The 21,494-nt window shown below is 39.2% G+C and overlaps 1 protein-coding gene across 1 annotated transcript in view; it reads right to left on the bottom strand.

Moving 5' to 3' along the window:
• MRPL3 (mitochondrial ribosomal protein L3) overlaps positions 1–21,494 on the bottom strand; it is a 44,547-nt gene that overhangs the window by 12,968 nt on the left and 10,085 nt on the right. The window contains exons 5-7 of the mRNA XM_030876423.2: positions 16,760–16,859; positions 15,152–15,212; positions 1,360–1,468 (exon numbers count right to left, since the gene is read on the bottom strand). Of these exons, the coding sequence (XP_030732283.1) occupies positions 1,360–1,468; positions 15,152–15,212; positions 16,760–16,859 (270 nt within the window). The remainder of the gene's footprint in view (positions 1–1,359; positions 1,469–15,151; positions 15,213–16,759; positions 16,860–21,494) is intronic.

Below are 21,494 nucleotides of genomic sequence, written 5' to 3'. Positions count from 1 at the left end.
TTCTCAATTTCGAACAGTACCAATCAAACCAAAATGCAAATAAGATATGTCATTAAAATGTTTTATTTTTTCCTCCATTTTGCTAGCCCCCAGTAAAGAACTAAACATGGATTTAGTCACATTTACCCCTAGAGAATTCCCTTTCTAAATTAGATTAGAACAAAAAAATATAGACTAAGAACATATTTAGGAGAAAAATTCAGTAACAAGAGAGCAGCAACTGAGCCAATAATGGCTGAGAAGGACATAAAAACATGTCACACCACCATTCAAAGAAAAAATGGACTGCCTGGCCTGTTTTCACAAATCTTCTGTATTAACTGACTTGGACTCCATCCAGTCCACAGCTGCTGGAATGGTCCTACTCTCCCACCCTGGCTTTTGATGTTACTATCCTTCTGCAAAGTGACTAAAGGAGAGAGTTAGTTACCACCAATAGTGAGAAACTTAGCTTCCATTATCAATATATTCACTTATCTGGTCAATCCTATAATTCACAGAAAATTATCTCAGAATGGCTAACTAACACTCAACACATGCACATAGTACATTTTAAATTTAGACTCTGGGTATACAGCCAACAACTATGTGTTCACAAGTTACTTGAGTTATTAGTCCACTCTAGTCCCCCACTTCAGTGAGGTTCTGTTACTCATTTGAAATAGTTATGTTCATTTTCTAATTATATTCCATTATGGATTCCCCCCCATTTTTATTTTACTTTGAATTTGTAAAACATTAACATGGTTCCAAAGTAAAAAGTATTAACAAAAAAGTATATCTAGTTAAGTGCCACTCCTGAGCCCTTCCATACTCTTCCCACCCAAGAGTAAGAATCCCCCAGGCTCTTTATGATACACCTCTGGGAGACATATTCAGTAGGACTAAATTAGCAGTACAAATCTCCTTCTCTCCTTCCTATGCTCTTATTGTCTATTTCTCCATTTTTTCTCTATTACTTTCCCCTTCATCATTATATTGTCCTTGACAACTTTTCCCAATGGTCTCTTCTAAGGCAAAAACAAATCTGTGAAGGAAGCAGTGTGGGAAGATGGCAGGGCATTCTGATCCCTGATCACTTACAGCTGACTTCAGAGTGTAGGATGGGAGACAGAGATGGGAAAGAAAGTAGGCAGACAAGTACTGAGAACACTGGCCGTAAGTACGTAGGATATAACCAAATGATTCAAGTCTGGCTCTGGAAAGAAAGGCCAGGACCCATAAATGTGTGACTTTTATTAGGACCCACCTGGAGTAAGATTCAAATAATGTGACTTGATCCCAAGGACAGACTAAAGCACCATATACACAAAAGCTGAATCTTTAGTACTAAAAAGAGGATCACTAAGTTATACTTACACCAGTTGAAATAGCTCCAGGCCTTCTGTGGGTTTTTGTTTGACCGTGAGTAGCTGGCTGGCCTTTAAATCCCCATCTTTTCATGACACCTTGGAAACCTTTACCAATACTGAACAAGATAAACATTAGAATTTACATAATGAACAGAGGATAAAATACCCCCAACTGTATACTTTGATAGTACCTTAGAGTTTTTAGCTAAGTTCCTTATCCAAATAACTAGAAAAGGCCATACAAGCAAAACTACAAATGAACATGCCTTTATCTCTGTCCTGGTTTGCACCCCTTCCTGGAGTCTCATTCTACATAAAATGATTAGTTCAAGATTGTGAGACAACAGCAAGCTAAGCAGTTCTATCATCCTAATCCTATGACACAACACAGTAAAAGTGGGACATTTTATAAGCTCAAAGTACTTGTAAGCAATGCAGCAGGCCACCATTAAGACCCCCACCTTCTGTAAAGCAACTATACTCCAATAAAAATTAAAAACAAAAAAAACCCCTGAAAAAACCCACCTCCTGGTACACATGCCCCTGTGTGATCAATCACCTCCCCTTGAGTCTGTGTGGACCTAGCAACTCACCTCTTAAGGAATAAACTATGGCAGAAGAGATGAGATGTCACCTCTGACTCTTGGTTACAAAGACACTGGCTTCCATCTCTGCACTCTCGGTTCTGAAGGAAGCCAGCTGCTATCCTATGGAGAGTTATGCAGCAAAGACCTCTCTAGCCAGCAACTGTGGACCTGACGCTCACCAGTGGCCATGTTAATGAGTTTGTAGGCACTTCTTCCCAAGTTGAACCCTGAGATGACCACGGCCTTGACTGTTGCCTCGGCTGCAGCTTCGTGAGAGACCCTGAGCCAGAGGCACCCAGCTAAGCTGTACTGGGAGTTACGACCACAGAAACTGTGAGGTAATAAATGTTTGTTGTTTTAGGCTGTTGTATTTTAGGGTAATGTGCTAGGCAGCAATATACAATACAACACAAAATAAAACAGTAATAATGCTCTAAATGCTGAACAAGTTTAGAAGATGGATCTTGGTTTCAAGGTTTGAATCAGAAGCCAATGGAGAAATAAAATCAGAGAAAAAATCTAATATTTCAATTTTTAAACAAAACCATTCTATTTTCAAATTCTGCTAACTAGAGAAACATTATGCAGTGTAGGTAGAAACAACACTAAGGTTCAAGCAGCATTAGAGTTTATCTCTGTCAAATATATCAGGACAAATGATACAAGGAAAGGGCGAGAATGAATTGTAAGACTCTACCAGCCTTAGTTTTATAGACTCTTAAGATGAACACTTTTTCCACCTTTCATTAGATAATATGTCAACATATTTTTCATGCTGTGTTCCCTTAATTTAATAAAGCTAGCTATTATTAAATAAATAGTGCCCAGTTCAGGACATTTACAAAAAGGACCAATAACAAAAGATTTTGAAAACTATGTAATTTCCACAAGGACTTTGCTATGCATTTAACAAAGAATTATCAGAGAGTAATGGATTGAAGTAAGCCCACATGACTAAGATGGTTTGTTTTAGATAACTCAAGAAACCAGCATAAAAATAATATGAATATGTATAGAATATAACAGTCGAATAATATCATATCACATGTCAAAAGTTATTTGTATATGAATAATTTAAATGTAGCTTTTTTCACATTAATCAACTGAACACATCACATGGAGTACACTGACCAGCACACCTTGTTTTATTATGCTCCGCAGATACAGTGGTTTTTACAGTTTGAAAGGTTTGTGGTAACCTTGTGTGATCAGATAATGATTAGCACTTTTTGGCCATGAAGTTGTTTTTTTTTTTAAATTTTTATTGGAGTATAGTTGCTTTACAATGTTGTGTTAGTTTCTGCTGTACAGCAAAGGAAATCAGATATACATATACATATATCCACTCTTTAAAATTTCCTTCCCATTTAGGTCACCACCTACTCAAGAGCATTGAGTAGAGTTCCCTGTGCTATACAGTAGGTTCTTATTAGTTACCTATTATATATATAGTAGTGCATATATGTCAGTCCTAAACTCCCAATTCATCCCACCCTACCCTTCCCCCCTTGGTAACCGCAAGTTTGTTTTCTACATCTGTGACTCTATTTCTGCTTTGCAAACAAGTTCATCTGTACCATTTTTCTAGATTCCACATATAAGTGATATTATACGATATATGTCTTTCTCTTTCTGACTTACTTCACTCTGTATGACAATCTCTAGGTCCATCCATGTCGCTGAAAATGGCATTATATTTCGTTCATTTTTAAGCCATGAAGTATTTTTAAATTAAGGCACATACATTGTTTTTTTAGATATAATGCTATTGTACAGGCTACAGTACAGTGTTAAACATAACTTCTATATGCACTAGGAAACCAAAAGCTTGACTCGCTTTACTGCCGTTGTCTGGAACCAAACTGCAGTATCTCCGAGGCGTGCCTGTACATAATTGATTTTTTGCCTCCAAAATTCAAAATAATGCTTATGCTTGATCAAAGAGCTAAAACAGAAATTTAACATATATTCATTGAAAAGTCACTATAAACTTTGCAAGGTTAACATCTAAGAAGGCAAACTATGATAATCAAATATTTTACTGAAATTTTGCTTCAGAAACTTAACAAATATTTCTACTTAACGCTGAATTTTAGAATATATTGATATTTGAAAAATAAATGCTTTGCAATTTAAAAATAAAAAAGAAGTACCTAAAGAGTCATTTGAACTTATGATATTGTTTGGCAAATAACATTTTAAAAAATGTTTTATAAATTTATTTCATTTATTTTATTTTTGGCTGCACTGGGTCTTCGTTGCTGCACGTGGGCTTTCTCCAGTTGTGGCGAGTGGGGGCTACTCTTCGTAGTGGTGCATAGGCTTCTCATTGTGGTGGCTTCTCTTGTTGCAGAGCAGGGTCTCTAGGTGCGCGGGCTTCAGTTGTTTTACAGCGCAGGCTCAACAGTTGTGGTGCATGGGCTTAGTTGCTCCACAGCATGTGGGATCTTCCCAGATCAGGGCTCGAACCCATGCCCCCTTCATTGGCAGGTGGATTCTTACCCAATGCACCACCAGGGAAGCCCTGGCAAATAACACTTTAAAGAAAACAAGGGAACGGACTGGCAATGCCAAATCTAAAATGAGCATGTTTTCAAAATATGGCATTCTAACACTGGTCATTCTTGGTAGAAAGTTTGTTGGTAACTTGAGTTCTCAAACTGATTCATCTCCTGCTTAAAGAGAGAGCATGCATGTGTGCACCAGTAAAAAACACTCCAGGTAAATTACAGGAAGATAATTCAGCTCATTTTACCAGCAAATGATTACAAAATCAAAGTGGTATCCTGAAACTGCTAATTACTGTCAGCCAATTACAGACTGTTTTTCCATCTAGTTCTAGAACACATCATGTTGTTATACTGTGTACTACAGGAGCCTCTTCAATAAATAACATTTAAACAAAAGGGTAAGACACACATGATGTGACAAATCACTGGCTGAATTGAGACTACGGAGAACAGAGGGCACCTGTTGCTCCACGGAGGGGGCACAGGTGTCTATTCTGTTGTTTCTCTCAGTTGTCGCCCAACTGGAGAACAAAAACAAAACAAAAAGCAAGATATGAATGAATCTACACTTAGCAAACCCACGCAGAGTTCAAACATAAGGTTTTCACAAGTCACATAAAATAATACCTTCACTTTACTAAATAGGATATAAAACACATAACGTACTTCATCTCTCCCACCCCTTTTCTGCTGCAGTTTTTAATGACAGCAGAAAAAAAACAAATAAAGGAAAATTCATATCAGCTAAGAACACAATGTTAGAAGTTCCAGATTTAGTGAAACATATCTGAAAATTAGGAAAACATAAAAAATTTATTTTATTTAGAGCATTCATACTTGCTAAAACCAAAACTTCCTCAAAAAATCTCAGAGATGCGATTTAAATTTAGGCTTTATTGCCCTTGTTTCTGGGTATATTTCCTCACTATACTTTAAGTTCATGAAGTGCAGGGATTGTGCAGCATCTAACCCTAGTGCCCTACCTAGAGAACTCAGACTAATTTTGTTACTGGCTATAACTGTGTCTTAGGAAGAGAGATGATTATTTCCTTTATTTTGTCCTGTAGTTTCCAAATGCTGTATAATGGGCTTGTTTTTTATAAAAGTTTATGAAGATTATATTAAGAAAAGGCAAGGAGGGGCTTAAAGGTTTGACTGTAAGAATCTTGCAGAATAGAATGCATAATTTAGTGTTTCCAACTGCATTCTATAAATCTCTAGAGAATACTATGAATTTCATTTCCCTGTCACATTGACAAATGCCTAAATGTCTACCAGCAGACACAAAGGTTTTAATACAAACCCATCATGTATTTCCCCACTTTGTGGGAAACTGCCTTTGACTGTATGGTTCTGGATACACTTTTATATGCAGATAAAACAAAATGTCCATGAGGTGAGGAGTGCTCTCGAGTCCATCCATTCTAAGTCCTCAAGGAAATTCCTTCAAAATTCTCATCACTGAGTTTTGCCCTTGCCATTGAAGATCCCTGTAAATGCTGGGAGTCAATTTCTACTCAACTCAGTGTTGCTGTCTAAACCTATTCCATCAGTGATATAAAACAGCTACTGAGCACACAGGTAAGTCATGGTGGAATCTTCCAGTTGCTTTGTGTCCCCTCACATACAGTTAAAAGCTGGCATGGAAGATCTGTATGGCTGTTACTCTCCAGGATGAATTTGTGACAGCATGACCTGAACTGCAGGTATTCTGTTTATGTCTAAAAACTATAAAGCTCCCATCAATATCTGGGAACATTTTTACCAACAACTGACTGCTAAGAGTGGACCGCTCACAGCTTTCTGACATCAAATCTAGCTCATTCAATAGTACGAAGAGCCAAATGTGCAGTGATTTCTTTGAGTCCTCTTACAGAGGGAGCATTTTCCAGCTGTTCTAAGTAAACCCAGAACACCACGTTTGCTGTCCTGAGTTCAGTCTGCTCTTCTCAAAGAAGAAAACTCAAAAACTCAAATAATTCTGCAATATCATGGAAAGACACAACAGTTTTATGAGTACTACTTCTTCATTAATATAGAAAACAGTGAGTTATGCCACTTGGAAAACTGAGGGATTATTTTTTGGAAATAGATTTTTAGAATTGAAAGGAAACTTAGAATATGTGGAATCTAAAAAAGAAATGATACAAGTGAACATTTACAAAACAGAAACAGACTCACAGACCTAGAACACAAATTTATGGTTACCAGAGAGGAAAAGGGTGGGGAGGGATAAATTAGCCGTTTGGGATTAGCAGATACAAACTACAAAATATAAAATAAATAACCAACAAGGACCTACTGTATAGCTCAGGGAACTATATTCAATATCCTGTAATAAACCATAATGGAAAAGAACATGATAAAGGATATGTAATGTATAACTCAATCACTTTGCTGTACACCTGAAACTAACACGATATTGTAAATCAACTGTACTTAAGAAAACAAAAACCTACATTAAAAAAAAAAAAAGGAACCTTAGAAACCATTTACTCCCAAACCCTTATGTTAAAGATAATGAAATCCACATCCAGAGAGGTTAAGCCACTTGCCCAAGGTCAAATGCCTGGTAAATGAAAGTATCTGGTCATGCTTTTAACCCAGGTCATACTGCCTCTTGAGAAATAGAGTAAAGCAAAAATAAAGTAGCATATCAGAGACGCATGGAGTTATTTCAAGGGCATCCTCATTACACTGTAAATTCCTGATGTAGCAGGTATTATGTATTCTTAAAATTACCTAGAGTGTTTTTTTTTGTTTTTTTTGTTTTTTTTTTTGGTACGCGGGCCTCTCTCTCACTGTTGTGGCCTCTCCCGTTGGGGAGCACAGGCTCCAGACGTGCAGGCTCAGCGGCTATGGCTCACAGGCCCAGCTGCTCCGTGGCACGTGGGATCTTCCTAGACCGGGGCACGAACCCGTGTCCCCTGCACCGGCAGGCGGACTCTCAACCACTGCGCCACCAGGGAAGCCCACCTAGAGTGTTTTGTAAAGCTACTACTTTGCTATACAAAACAGTCTAAAGTAAGAGGCAACAATTTGATGTATTAGAAAATACCACAATCTAATTCCTAATGACTTAATATTGTTAATTCATTTAAAAAGATATTTCCTATTGAGGAAAACAGATTTTTCCTTTAAAATTTTGAAACAAATGAAAAAACAGTAATATCACCGATAGCAATAGCAGCCAATAGTCCTGAGCATTCACTACGTCCCAGATCTTGAGCTAAGAGCCGTCTGTGCATTATCTCATTCAGTCTTTAAAACATGGCTATGAGGTAGGTGCTGTAATTAGTCTTGTGTTAAACATGAGGCGACTGAGAGGTTAAGAAAGCTGTTTAGGTCACAGAGCTGCTGAGAAGTAGATCCATGCTTTCCCTAGACCACCGCTGATGAGACATTCATTTTGACTTGACTGAAGAGGGATTATTTTTTAGAGACTACTTCCCTCTACAGTTTACTCATTTTGAAAACTGTATGCTTAAAAATTTACTGCTTTGAATAGTAAATAAAGTAACTTATTAAAAATGAATAAAATTGCAAATGTGCAGGGCTGGAGAGCAATTGTTCCCTGAAGGCAGCATCCACCTTCTTTCCCTCCGAGTTCCCAGCAAACACCCACCAGTCAGAATAACAAGCTAGTGGGGAAGGCTTCCGACCATGTGCAGGCAACCTTCTCTGAACAGTGTGCAGGACTGCTCACACAGCCCAGAGTCTTTGCTTTGTTAAGAACCTACCTGGCTTTTTAATCACCTTAAGGCTCTGATGGACAATATTTCTGTACACATTTTGATATTTTAATGAAAGAACCCAAATTAACTCTCCCCAACTCCTTTCAGTTTTACTACCATGGATAACATTATCAAAGTAAGCACCTATTTTTCTATTTTGAGGCCAAAAGGTAATGAGGATTTAAAGCACACTGTTAACTTCAAAAAAAGTAAGATTACGCCAGAAATTGCTATTAAAGTAATATGATTGTGCCTGAAAATATACGGGTTGTTTTCATTAGCCCAGACTCATAGAGTTTTAGATTATCTTTCACTCAGAAAGAAGTAGCTGAATGAGCTGTTTTCTGATTTCAATCTGGGATTCAAGAAATTACTTTAGGCTTGCCACTGTCATGAATTCAAAGTTCAGTAAGACACCTGGCAGGAAAGTGCCCCCATGCCCACCGTTATGGATGCATCACCACCTGTGTCCTTCAAGTCCTTTGAGACAGGGACCTAACATTTTCTCCTAAACACTGCAGAATGCATTTTTACAGTTTTATTTTTATCTTACTTTAATTTTTTTCTGATTTCGTTCCCTAAAAAAGGAAAAATTCTACAAGTTAAAATAAGCACTGCTAGGATTCAACAGAAAACAATGGACTAAACATCCTATGTTGAGGGTAGAATCAACAGTCATACTTTATCTCACCCACTCTTTATATATTATCTAGAGAGGTTTCCTCCTCAAAACTGAGAAAGAAAGGGAAAATGTTAGGCCCCCAAACCCATCATCTATTAGAAGTTATGGTGGAATATAATTACAGAATAAGAATATAATCTTTAAAAGGGTCCTAGTATAGGAAGTGGGTAGTGGTGGTGGTGTGGGGAACGTATCAATATATGTGCTACACTTTAAATTTTATTTAGAATAAATTACATAAAACTGACATATTTCAAAGATTGAGCCTTATTACCTATTTATAGCATAATGAAAACTGTGAAAAATTATTCTGCTAGAATGGTTTTATATATTAGATGTAAAGATCTTTCCCATATAATCTAAATTTGGATACTCAGACCTTTTAGATAAAAAACTATTTCTGGTTTAAAAGTAAAAATTAAAAAGAACTCTAGTAAATATATATTAACCTCACACTCTAATGCAACAATGGTAAATTTACTTATTTATATAGAAAATTATATCCAAATTCAGCACAGGTAAATACAATGTATCTTTCAGTGTAAGCAGATTTCCCAATGCAATCATTGAAAGAGGAACATTTTAAAAATTTAAGGAAGCCTTCAAGAGGGTGCTACTGTTGGTTACTGGTCGCTAAAAAGAAAATGTCTGCAGACAATTTCATTCTTCAAGTAGAAAGATTCTATTAACATTGTATTTTCTTAAATTAGTACTTTTCCATTTTAATTTTTCTTATTTAGTTATTTCTAAAGTATATTTAATCCAGCAATTAAAATTGAAGGTATAAGGTAAAAAACTTGAAATATAAGTATAGATTTAACCATTAAATATCACTATTACAACATGAGAAAAATGAACAATTTCAATTAAGAAAAATGTCTCAAACAAATTCATCTCTAATGGAAAGGAGATGATGAAGCCAGTTACTAAGGAGACCAGTTTTCAGTTTCATGCTAACTAAAATGTGGGTAATACAAAGGCCTGCTTTTACTGGCAATGTTATTTGAAACTGGATTAATTAGACTTGCCTGCTTTAAAACAGATGTTCATGTTATAATTTGAGTAGAGTTGAGAAAAGGCAGGCACTGGGACTCTGTGCTGGGTAAAGGAGCAGCAGGAAAAGAAGGTCCACTGGTGAGTTCCTGACTATTCTCCAGTCCAGTGATTCTCAGAGTGTGGTCCCTGGACTAGCAACATCCACACAACCTGGGAACTTGTTAGAAATGCAAATTCTCAGGTACTACCCCAGATCTAATGAATCTGAAGATTGGTGGGGGAGTGGAGGTAGGGGAGATTGTGAAGCCCACTGAAGTGTGGGAAATGATGCTCCAGGCTGTGAACCCATGTCCCTCATCTGACCTAACCATGTCACTGCACCATTTTTTCTCTAGTGTTTGCACCTGTAACAGGATTAATAATAAAGACAATGGAGCCCAGAAGTTTCAAAATTTTAAAACAGGGGCTGAAAATGGAGGACAAGGTAGAAAATCTCTGGCTGTAAGTGAGCCATACCAAGAGACTGCAAGAACTCAGAGCCTATGTCCAAAAGATAATGGTTCCATTTACAGTTAACAAGGAAAAAAAACATTCTCATTGGCTGTGAGGGCTAAAACACCAAGCCGGGGGAACTGTCCAAAAAATGAGAAGCATCAGGGAAAGGATGTAAAAGAATTTAAAAAGGAAAAAGAAAAGCAAGCAAATTCATGTGTGCGTGCACGTACACATGCACAGGAAAGTCAACAGCAAAGAGACAGCTTCCACCAGGACTGGGTGTAGCTGAGACCTAATAAGCCTGCACCCAGGAGGAATCCAAAACATCTCCACATGAGGACAGAGCTCTGTAAATTCGGAAGCACTTACAAGCATCCTGAGGCCGTAATAACATGCCAGCTCCAAGAGCTGCAGCCATTGGCAACATTTAGTGAAAGGTCAAAGTCTGTTTCATTTTGATCTCAAGTAATACCCCGAAAAGGTACGCACACCAGAGTACAGTGCACATGCTACACAAAGTCAAACAGAAAACGGTACTGCAACCCACACAACAATGAGGGTTTTCTCAAATGCAGGCGCCCCTTTTCCAGAGTTGAATGTCAACTACTCTAAATCCCAGGGTTAGAGACTCTCCCAGCTCTCATCAGCCATCTAGTCCTGAGGCTGGCACATGGCTGTACACACTCTTGTTTTCTAGGTACACGATCTTAAAACACAAAACAAAACCAACACACTCTCCTTCCACTTTACACTCACAAGGAGAAGCCTGAAGTTTTAAAAATAGCTTTTAGGAAGCCAAGGAAACCCAACAGTAGCATATGAAATGAAAGCATCTAGTGAACACAGGCACTGAAAGGGTTAGGCTCCAACCCAAGCTAGTCACAAACACTGCCACAGAGCATCTGCTAACAAAGGAATCCGACTTTGCAGGGCTTCCTGAATATCTCATTTACCCTGTAAAATATGTAACGGAATGCACACCTTATTAACTGTGTGTAAATTAACAAATTACCGTGAGGCATTTTATCATACGTAATAATTCAGGCATTTAAAAAGTAAAACCATCTGATTCACAACACACACGTCTCCCCACTTACTCAAACCAAAGCTTTACAGCTCCAATATTTTGACTTCTTCACAAGGGTAGGCAGGACAAACGTTTCCAAAAGACCAATAATTTCAGACGCCCCAGCAAGTAGGAATGAGTTCGCAACAATCAGGAAGCAGGGAGAAAAAGAGGAAGGTTCACAGTCTCTTTAAAGAGGCCCCACTTTCCTCTACTCCACCGCCAACCTAGCCCACTCCACTTCGAAAGAGCTAATCAAAAGTTAAGGCCCCTGGGCTTCCCTGGTGGCGCAGTGGTTGAGAATCTGCCTGCCAATGCAGGGGACATGGGTTCAAGCCCTGGTCTGGGAAGATCCCACATGCCGTGGAGCAACTAGGCCTGTGAGCCACAACTACTGAGCCTGCGCCCCTGGAGCCTGTGCTCCACAACAAGAGAGGCCGCGATAGTGAGAGGCCCGCACACGGCGATGAAGAGTGGCCCCCGCTTGCCGCAACTAGAGAAAGCCCTCGCACAGAAACGAAGACCCAACACAGCCAAAAATAAATAAATATTAAAAAGTTAAGGTCCCTAGGACCTGTGTGCAATGGCCCGTATTTAAAAGTAGGCAGTAATAATGTGGAAGTGAAGAAATATCTGACCGCATTTAAGAAACCGATGCTGGATTTATCTGGTTTCCTTGGATGTAAGAAGCTGCTCTGTCTCAGTCACTGTGACTCTAAGGTTAACCCAGAGCACCAGTGGGCCACTGTTCATTTTCAAAGAGTTCTCAGTCAGAATATTCCAAAAACAAAACAGACACATAAATCAGTGAAACTACCATCTATGCTGATAGAACACGAAACAAGAATGGACAAGAGCTGGGAAACTGCCTGGTGGTCCAGTGGTTAGGAATGGGCACTTTCACTGCCGTGGGCCGGGGTTTGATCTCTGGTTGGGGAACTAAGATCCTGCCAGCCACATAGACAAGAGCTGATATCTGGAGTTAAGCTTAGCTTAGATCATGTGGATTCTAACAACTGATACTGAACAATTTATTTCTATTTTTTTTAATTTTAATTTTTTTATTTTGGGCTGAGTTGGGTCTTCATTGCTGCGTGCCAGCTTTCTCTAGTTGCAGCTAGTGGGGGCTACTCTTCATCGCGGTGCGTGGGCTTCTCATTGCAGTGCCTTCTCTTGTGGCAGAGCATGGGCTCTAGGTGCGCGGGCTTCAGTAGTTGTGGCACACAGGCTTAGTAGTTGTGGCTCGCGGGCTCTAAAGCACAGGCTCCGTAGTTGCGGCGCACGGGCTTAGTTGCTCCACAGCATGTGGGATCTTCCTAGACCAGGGCTCGAACCCGTATCCCCTGAATTGGCAGGCGGATTCTTAACCATTGAGCCACGAGGGAAGTCCCTGAACAATTTCTTCTTCTTTTTTTTTTTAACTTCTTTATTAGAGTATAATTGCTTTTCAATGGCGTGTTAGTTTCTGCTTTATAACAAAGTGAATCAGTTATACATATACATATGTTCCCATATCTCTTCCCTCTTGTGTCTCCCTCCCTATCCCACCCCTCCAGGTGGTCACAAAGCACCGAGCTGATCTCCCTGTGCTATACGGCTGCTTCCCACTAGCTATCTACCTTACATTTGGTAGTGTATATATGTCCATGCCTCTCTCTCGCTTTGCCACAGCTTACCCTTCCCCCTCCCCATATCCTCAAGTCCTTTCTCTAGTAGGTCTGTGTCTTTATTCCTATCTTACCCCTAGGTTCTTCATGACATTTTTTTTCCTTAAATTCCATATATATGTGTTAGCATACAGTATTTGCCTTTCTCTTTCTGACTTACTTCACTCTGTATGACAGACTCCAGGTCTATCCACCTCATTACAAATAGCTCAATTTCGTTTCTTTTTATGGCTGAGTAATATTCCATTGTATATATGTGCCACATCTTCTTTATCCATTCATCCGATGATGGACACTTAGGTTGTTTCCATCTCTGGGCTATTGTAAATAGAGCTTCAATGAACATTGTGGTGCATGACTCTTTTTGAATTATGGTTTTCTCAGGGTATATGCCCAGTAGTGGGGTTCCTGGGTCATATGGTAGTTCTATTTGTAGTTTTTTAAGGAACCTCCATACTGTTCTCCACAGTGGCTGTATCAATTTACATTCCCACCAACAGTGCAAGAGGGTTCCCTTTTCTCCACACCCTCTCCAGCATTTATTGTTTCTAGATTTTTTGATGATGGCCATTCTGACTGGTGTGAGATGATATCTCATTGTACTTTTGATTTGCATTTCTCTAATGATTAGTGATGTTGAGCATTCTTTCATGTGTTTGTTGGCAGTCTGTGTATCTTCTTTGGAGAAATGTCTATTTAGGTCTTCTGCCCATTTTTGGATTGGGTTGTTTGTTTTTTTGTTATTGAGCTGCATGAGTTGCTTATAAATTTTGGAGATTAATCCTTTGTCAGTTGCTTCATTTGCAAATATTTTCTCCCATTCTGAGGGTTGTCTTTTGGTCTTGTTTATGGTTTCCTTTGCTGTGCAGAAGCTTTGAAGTTTCATTAGGTCCCATTTGTTTATTTTTGTTTTTATTTCCATTTCTCTAGGAGGTGGGTCAAAAAGGATCTTGCTGTGATTTATGTCATAGAGTGTTCTGCCTATGTTTTCCTCTAAGAGTTTGATAGTTTCTGGCCTTACATTTAGGTCTTTAATCCATTTTGAGCTTATTTTTGTGTATGGTGTTAGGGAGTGATCTAATCTCATACTTTTACATGTACCTGTCCAGTTTTCCCAGCACCACTTATTGAAGAGGCTGTCCTTTCTCCACTGTACATTCCTGCCTCCTTTTATCAAAGATAAGGTGACCATATGTGCATGGCCTGAACAATTTCTATATAAACACATTTAAAGGCTTGGTGACTTCATTCCATAGTGAGATAACCTCAACTGATTTTTGAAAAAATACTTCTGTAAGATTTAAAGTTTCCTGGAGATTATCTAGCCAGTACTGGGCTTATCTTAACAGATGGTAAGATATTAAAAAAAAACTACAGTACCCCAAATACCACCACCCAACATAAGTATGATTCAAAGTCAGCATTTCTGTTAGAGTGAAAATTAAGTGTTAATTTCTACCAAATTTGAACCCTTGTTTACACATGACAAAATATTTTGCTTTTATGGAAGAGGTCTCTTCTAGTGCTAAGAGATGATGCCATGCTGTTGAAGACGCCTAAGGTGTAATCCTATTTCTTCTTTCAGCTCATGATAGGATTTTAACACAGTTCCACAAACGCTTTATACAGTTAGTTACCTTAGGGGAACCTTAAGCACAACTATCGCAAATAGTGCAAGATGTTTGTAATTTAACTGCTTCCCTTATCTTTCACCAACAAACCAAATGCCGCCTTTGGTCTTCAAACAGATGTGGGCGCAGCTCACAAGGAACATGAGTTCCTTGTGGGAACTCAGTAATGGACCTTTCTCTTAATCCCATCTCAAGAAGCACACATCTCAGTTTAAAAGATGTAACCCAAAGTGAACTCTTCACATACAGCTAATTCGGTGCAATTTAAAAACCAGTACCATCAGTAACATTAAGGATTAGAGTTATGAATGAGAATAATGGTTACTTATCCTTTATTCACTGACTTTGAAAGGCTGCACTTCTTTCACTCACTCTGCTGTGTTTTAATATACAAAGAAAACAAAAGGAAAAAACCTGTTACGTGGACCTACGTTTTGGCCGTGACATCCACATACTGTCCTGGGCGAAAGTGAGCAGCATAAAGAGGAGTGCCTTTATGAAAAGAAAACAAAAAATCAGTATGAAATCAGCCCAAAAACAACTTCATTAAACATAAACTACATACAGGAAGCCTTCTAGCTATCAGATTTCAAAATGTCAGGAGAGTCTCTTCTGCAATTTTAATTATTAGAAATGTCAACAATAAAATAATAAAACTGCTCAACAAATGTATTTTAATGGACTGTATGTAGGCTGAAGTATGGGGCACATGGTGCTGGAGTGGCCAACAGCCCACGGCCACTGGTGCGCTTGTGCCTTCACAGAGGCCAACGTGATACTGGCTGAAACAGGCAACTCCTGTGACAACACTGTTCCTGCTGGTAAATACATGAGATTCTTGGTTGTTTCTGTGAATAACAATATGTTAAGATGTATTTCCTATTTCAAATAAGGAAAATAAAAATAAGAGAATGACTCAAAAAACACTGGGGCTGGATCAAGTCTTTTTTTTTTTTCCTATTGGAGACAAGTTATCCAAAAATAGGAATCAACATTAACATCATCCAGTAAAAGACTTTTTTTTTAAAGCTGGAACCAATGTAGTAGAGAATGTAATCAAAAGCTATTTTTGTTTGTTTAAAACAGGGAGTAAAGTGCTGTAGGTTTAGTGTCCTTAAGGTAGGACCCAACGTGGATTTATATGGGCAGAGAAAAACCTTCATTTAAGAAAAAATAGGGGAGATTAAAAAGTGACCGAATTTCTACAAGGTTGAATGACCTGAACTGCTGATATTTGACCATTTTTCACCCCCCCACACAAAAAATATCATATGGTTTGTGCTACAGCAAAAGTTAATGTGGACTTAATTTTTATACTTGTTAGTTTAATTCCATGTACTTTACCTCAAAGATGAAAAACTTGGACTTCAAAAAATACCTTCAATTCTAAGTTATATCAAGGCTGACTCTACTGCCCCTATTAATCAGGCCTATTGCAATTGTATTCTACTTCAAGAAATTCAGTTCAGGTATTAAAATATCAAATCTTAAAACATCCTTCTACAGTCTACTTGTTAGAGAAGTCAAGTTCAAGAGATAGGGAGCTTTTCTGAAGTTCAAAGACATCAAAATGCCATTAACTATATGAACCAATATAATCATAGTGCCAAATCTTACTTTTTCAAGGTGCTATGGTCAGTCACTTTCCTGTTTCAGGCTACATTTTCTCAAATTATCCTATCTCAGTGAGGGTCTATTCTTCACTTAATAAAATGCCAGCCTACAAACAGTGAACTTCACATTTTAAAAGTTCGTTTATTTATTTGGAGTGGCTTTTCCAAATGTGAAACTCTCTGTACATTAAAAACAAAAGTGTTCCTCCCTCTTTCATGGAAAACAAAGAATTCTCTACAGTTCTTTCCACTTAAAAAAGAAAAAGACTTGTTTGTCCCTAGTGATTAAATCAGTTACAGTTCTATATTTAAAAATAAATGTTTGGGACTTTGCACTGTGAATTCAGCTTTATTGAAAGGGCTTACATTAAACAAATCACATATTTGGGTATTTTTACCTCCCTCTTCTCCCCGACCTCAGATTACCTGGTTTAATTACAGCATTATCTGTTACATTAAAGATTTTAACTTTCTCTTTTGGTGGCAATCCAAGTTCTCGGTAAAATTCCAATATAGATGTAGATTTCTAGAGGAAAAGCAGCACATATAAGTAACACATTAATTACAAAAAGTGGAATTTAATGCCTAGAGATCTAAACTAAGTTACTAACACTCCAGGAAAACAAATTAAAGAGCACTCTGCTTCCCCAATGAACAAAAGAGTACTCTATAGCCCTTAATTAAGGGAGGTGAGATTTTTATCCATCACACTCAGAATTGGCATAGCGTAGCTCATATAAAGAACTGGCATAGTGTAGCTCAAAGTATACGGGGAAAGACTTTTGTTCCACAGGAAAAGAAATACAGTCATGCTCATATTTAGATTTTTTTTTTTCTTTTGCGGTACGCGGGCCTCTCACTGCCGTGGCCTCTCCTGCTGCGAAGCACAGGCTCCGGACACGCAGGCTCCGGACGCGCAGGCTCAGCAGCCGTGGCCCACGGGCCCAGCTGCTCCGCGGTATGTGGGATCTTCCCGGACCGGGGCACGAACCCGTGTCCATTGCATCGGCAGGTGGGCTCCCAACCACTGCGCCACCAGGGAAGCCCTCATATTTGGATTTTGACTGGAGACCGTCTGTATCAAGAACCCCAATCTTGGGAAATTTGACTCTAATTTCCCTGCTGTGTCCAAGCAGTTGGGAGGAAACATGACAAGTCACATTCAAATGTACAATCAGACTTCACAGTGAGTGCCAGTGTGGCCTGGCCAACCCACATTCCCCTGTTAAATCCCTCTCACACCCACATTCACCTGTTAAATCCCTCTCACTCCCCAAGGCAGCTCCGCCACAACCTCTTAAAACCTCCAGCATTCTCCCCTCCTTCTCCCTGCTTTGAGCTGATAATGTTGCTTCTTATTGCACTGAAAAAAACAGAAGAATCGAGAGCTCTTCCCCAAGGTTTTACCACCAAATCAATCATCACCCTCCCACCCCACTCCAGGTGCACAAGAGGCACATGGGAAGCTTTCAGAGAACACCAAGGCCAAGGCCTCAGCTTGGAGGCTGTAACTTCACCAGTCTAAGGGGGCATCCAGGTGTCAGCATATTTTCAGCACTCCATATGGTTCTGATGTGAATCTGGGGCTGGGAACCACAATAACAGATGAACTGTCCATGTTCTTATTAAAGCCAAATCCTTCACTGTGTGCTGACTCCTACCTCCTCTCACCTACTCAATGGCTTTACTCCTGAAACTGTCCCCACCATCTTCTTAATCAACAATTTCCCCCTTTCCACTCGAACTTTCCTAGCAGCATAAAAGAATCACAATAACTCACATTAAAACCTTTCCTTGGCCACATTATCTCCTCCAGCTAATCTTTCTGTGCCTGCCCACGACAAGGCTTTCATCAGGGGCTTCCAGCCCCTCGTACTCAATGGGACGTGCTGGTCAAAATCACCAAATGCCCTGGTCACCATGAGCACTGCTTGGCACAGGCAGCTGCTCTCTCCTTGGAAGGCCTCCACTCCACTTCCAGCTACTACTCCCTGGTTCTTTCACAGGCTAATGACCCACTTTTCTAACATCCACCCCAAATTCTACTCTGAACTACAAATTTTTCTGCCCAATTGCCAAGTCAACATTTCACTTTGATGTCACACAACTCAAGTTTAACACGTCTAAACTTGAACTCAACACGCTCCTGCCCCGCCAGGCCTGCTCTCCTCGTCTTCCCAATCTCAATAAACAGCAGCTCCATACTTCTGTTTAGACCAAAAATTCTATGGTCACCTACAACTCTTCTCTTTCTCACATCCCATGTCCATCCATCAGCCATTCCTGTAGCCTCTATTTAAACATATAGCCCACATCAGCCACTTCTCACTCCGACCCCAGCCAGCCATATATCGTCTGGATTATTTCAGTAGCCTCCTATCACGTCTCCAACTTCTATACTCCTGACCCCCTGGTATGTTCTCCATTCACAGGCTGGCATGATCCTTCTAAACTCAAGTTACGTTAGTCTCCACAATGGCCTGCATCTTGTGCAAAAGAATCGAGTCCTAAGTCCTCACCATGGTTTCCAAGGTTCTACACCACCTACTCTCCTCCCAGCTTGCCCTGCCTCGGGGACAATGTGCTCCTTACCAGTCTAAGAACTCACTAAACAACAGCCTCAGGTCCTTTGCACATACTGGTCCCCCTGCCTGGAATGCCATTCTGCCAGATTTTTTTCCCTTTACCTTTTCCTCTCCATAGTCTTAAACTGCCTATGCTATTTACAACTGCAGAAAATGTCTGCCTCACTATTATAGGTACACAGAATAATGACCTGACTTACACACATCATGGAAAGATCATCACAATAAGTTTAGTGAGCATCCATCATCTCATATAGATAAAAAATTAAAGGAAACGAAAACAAATTTTTTCTTTGTGATGAAAACTCTTAGGATTTACTCTTAACTTTCACATATAATGTACAGTGTACAGTGTTAATTATATTTATCATGTTGTACATATATCCCTAGTATTTATTTACCTTATAACTGGAAGTTTGTACCTTTTGACTGCCTTCATCCAATTCCCCCTCCTCCATCACCTGCCTCTGGTAACCACAAAACTGAAATCTTTTTCTATGAATTTGTTTGTTGAAGTATAATTGACCTATAACACTGTGAGCTCCTGGTGCAAAACAAAGTGATGCAATATTTCTATTACACAATGATCACTATTATAAGTCTAGTCACCACCTGTCACATACAAAGATATTACGTAGTTACTGACTATATTCCCCACACTGTATATTTCATACCCATGACTCATTTATTTTGCAACTGGAAGTCTGTACCTCTTAACCTCCCTCACTTATGTCTCTCCTCACGCCTTTGCCAGATTTCTGTATAATATGCTCTCTCACTTCATTCAGGTCTTCACCCAAATATCAACTTACCTTTCCTGATTTTCTACCTAAAATAGCACCACTTTCTGTCTCTTGCAATGCCCTTAGCACACTTTATTAATCTTCAAAGCACTTCCCTCCATCTGTCACAATACACATTTTTTAATTGTTTATCTTCTGTGCAATAGCTTCCCTGTCTCACCCCCAAGCCCACCAAAATGTAAGCTTCTAGAGAGCAGAGACTGTAGTGGCTGCTCCATCCCCAGCTCCTCGCAGGTCCTACTGTCTGCTCTTCCCTCCACCCCTGCTTTTTCGTTCTGCTATTGTAAATATCCTTGAATAGAAAATATCCTCGAATAGAAAACTTTATGGACAACTTATTTCCTTACCATAATGTCCTGTTGTCTTTTTTTTCTGTTTTAATTCTTAACTCTTGATATAGATACTGTAAGACTTACCAAAAAAGCTGTACCACTTCCTGATGTGAAGAGCCTCTTTCATGAGAATATAAGCAATAATATTTATCTTCCTGCTGTTCCCTCTCCCTCTGCTTCCCCTCTGCTCCTAAACGAAGCACCTGCAGGACCCCAATGAGCCACAGTACTCTACGTATGCTTACCTGTGCCTGCCCATGCCAGTCTGTTGGCCTATAATCTCCCCCCACTATGTACTTCCAAAGCTCACTGAAAGTCTGTTAAATACATGTCTAGTCCCAGGTCCAGTGATAAGCCACACTTATCTGAAGAACATGTATTTGAATATGCAGCAAACTTCAGGTACTTGCTAATTTCAGTTTGAAATAAGAACTGTGCCCCTTTATAACTTACTGAGTAGGCTGTCCTCAGCTGACATGAAATTGGGTGGCATTGGCCTATAAGCAGAGAACTTTAGTTTCTGGATCAGTCCGCAGCCCCCCAAGAATCTCCCTGGAGCCCCCCAGTGGGACTGTGTAACAAATACTGAACAGCTCTGCTCCGGATGTCCACAGAAGATTGTTCTCTACCTCACAGAGTCCCCTCGGGAAGCTATCCTTTCTTCCAACAGTGATAACATACATTCACTCCAGTCATTCTTTATGGTTTCACTTCCCATATGCTGAAATCTAAGACTGATATTCAACATCGCTTTTACCAAGGCCCCTGCTTTTCATCCTCAGTCATACTCACTTCTTCCACAAAAGCAAACACAAAAGTTCATTTAAAAATGTGGCTCCTTGAAAAAGAAATAAAAAGAAATCCAGACTGAAAGGGAAGAAATAAAACTATCACTGTTTGCAGATGACATGATACTATATATGGAAAATCTTAAAAGATGCCATCAAAAAAACTATTAGAATAAATGAATTCAGTAAAGAGCCAGGATACAAAATTAATATATAGAAACCTGTTGTTTTTCTATGCACTAACAATGAACTATCAGAAAGAGAAATTCAGAAAACAATCCCACTTGCAATCGCAAATTATCAAAAAAATAAAATACCTAGGAATAAATCTAACCAAGGAGGTAAAAGACACTTGGACAACTAAAAGACACTGATGAAAGAAAGTGAAGATGACACAGAGAAATGGAAAGATATACCATGCTAATGGACTGGAAGAATTAATACTGTTAAAATAGTCATACTACTCAAGGCAATGTAAAGATTCAATGCAATCCCTATCAAAATACCAATGACATTGCTCACAGAACCAAAACAAAAAATCCTAAAATTTGTATGGAAACACAAAAGACCCAGAATGGACAAAACAATTTTGAGAAAGAAGAACAGAGCTGGAGGTATCATGCTCCCTGATTTCAAACTATACCACAATGCTA

Source organism: Globicephala melas, chromosome 4 (assembly GCF_963455315.2).
Source record: "Globicephala melas chromosome 4, mGloMel1.2, whole genome shotgun sequence".
NCBI classification, from domain to species: domain Eukaryota; kingdom Metazoa; phylum Chordata; class Mammalia; order Artiodactyla; family Delphinidae; genus Globicephala; species Globicephala melas.
This window is presented reverse-complemented; position numbering and strand designations above follow the sequence as displayed.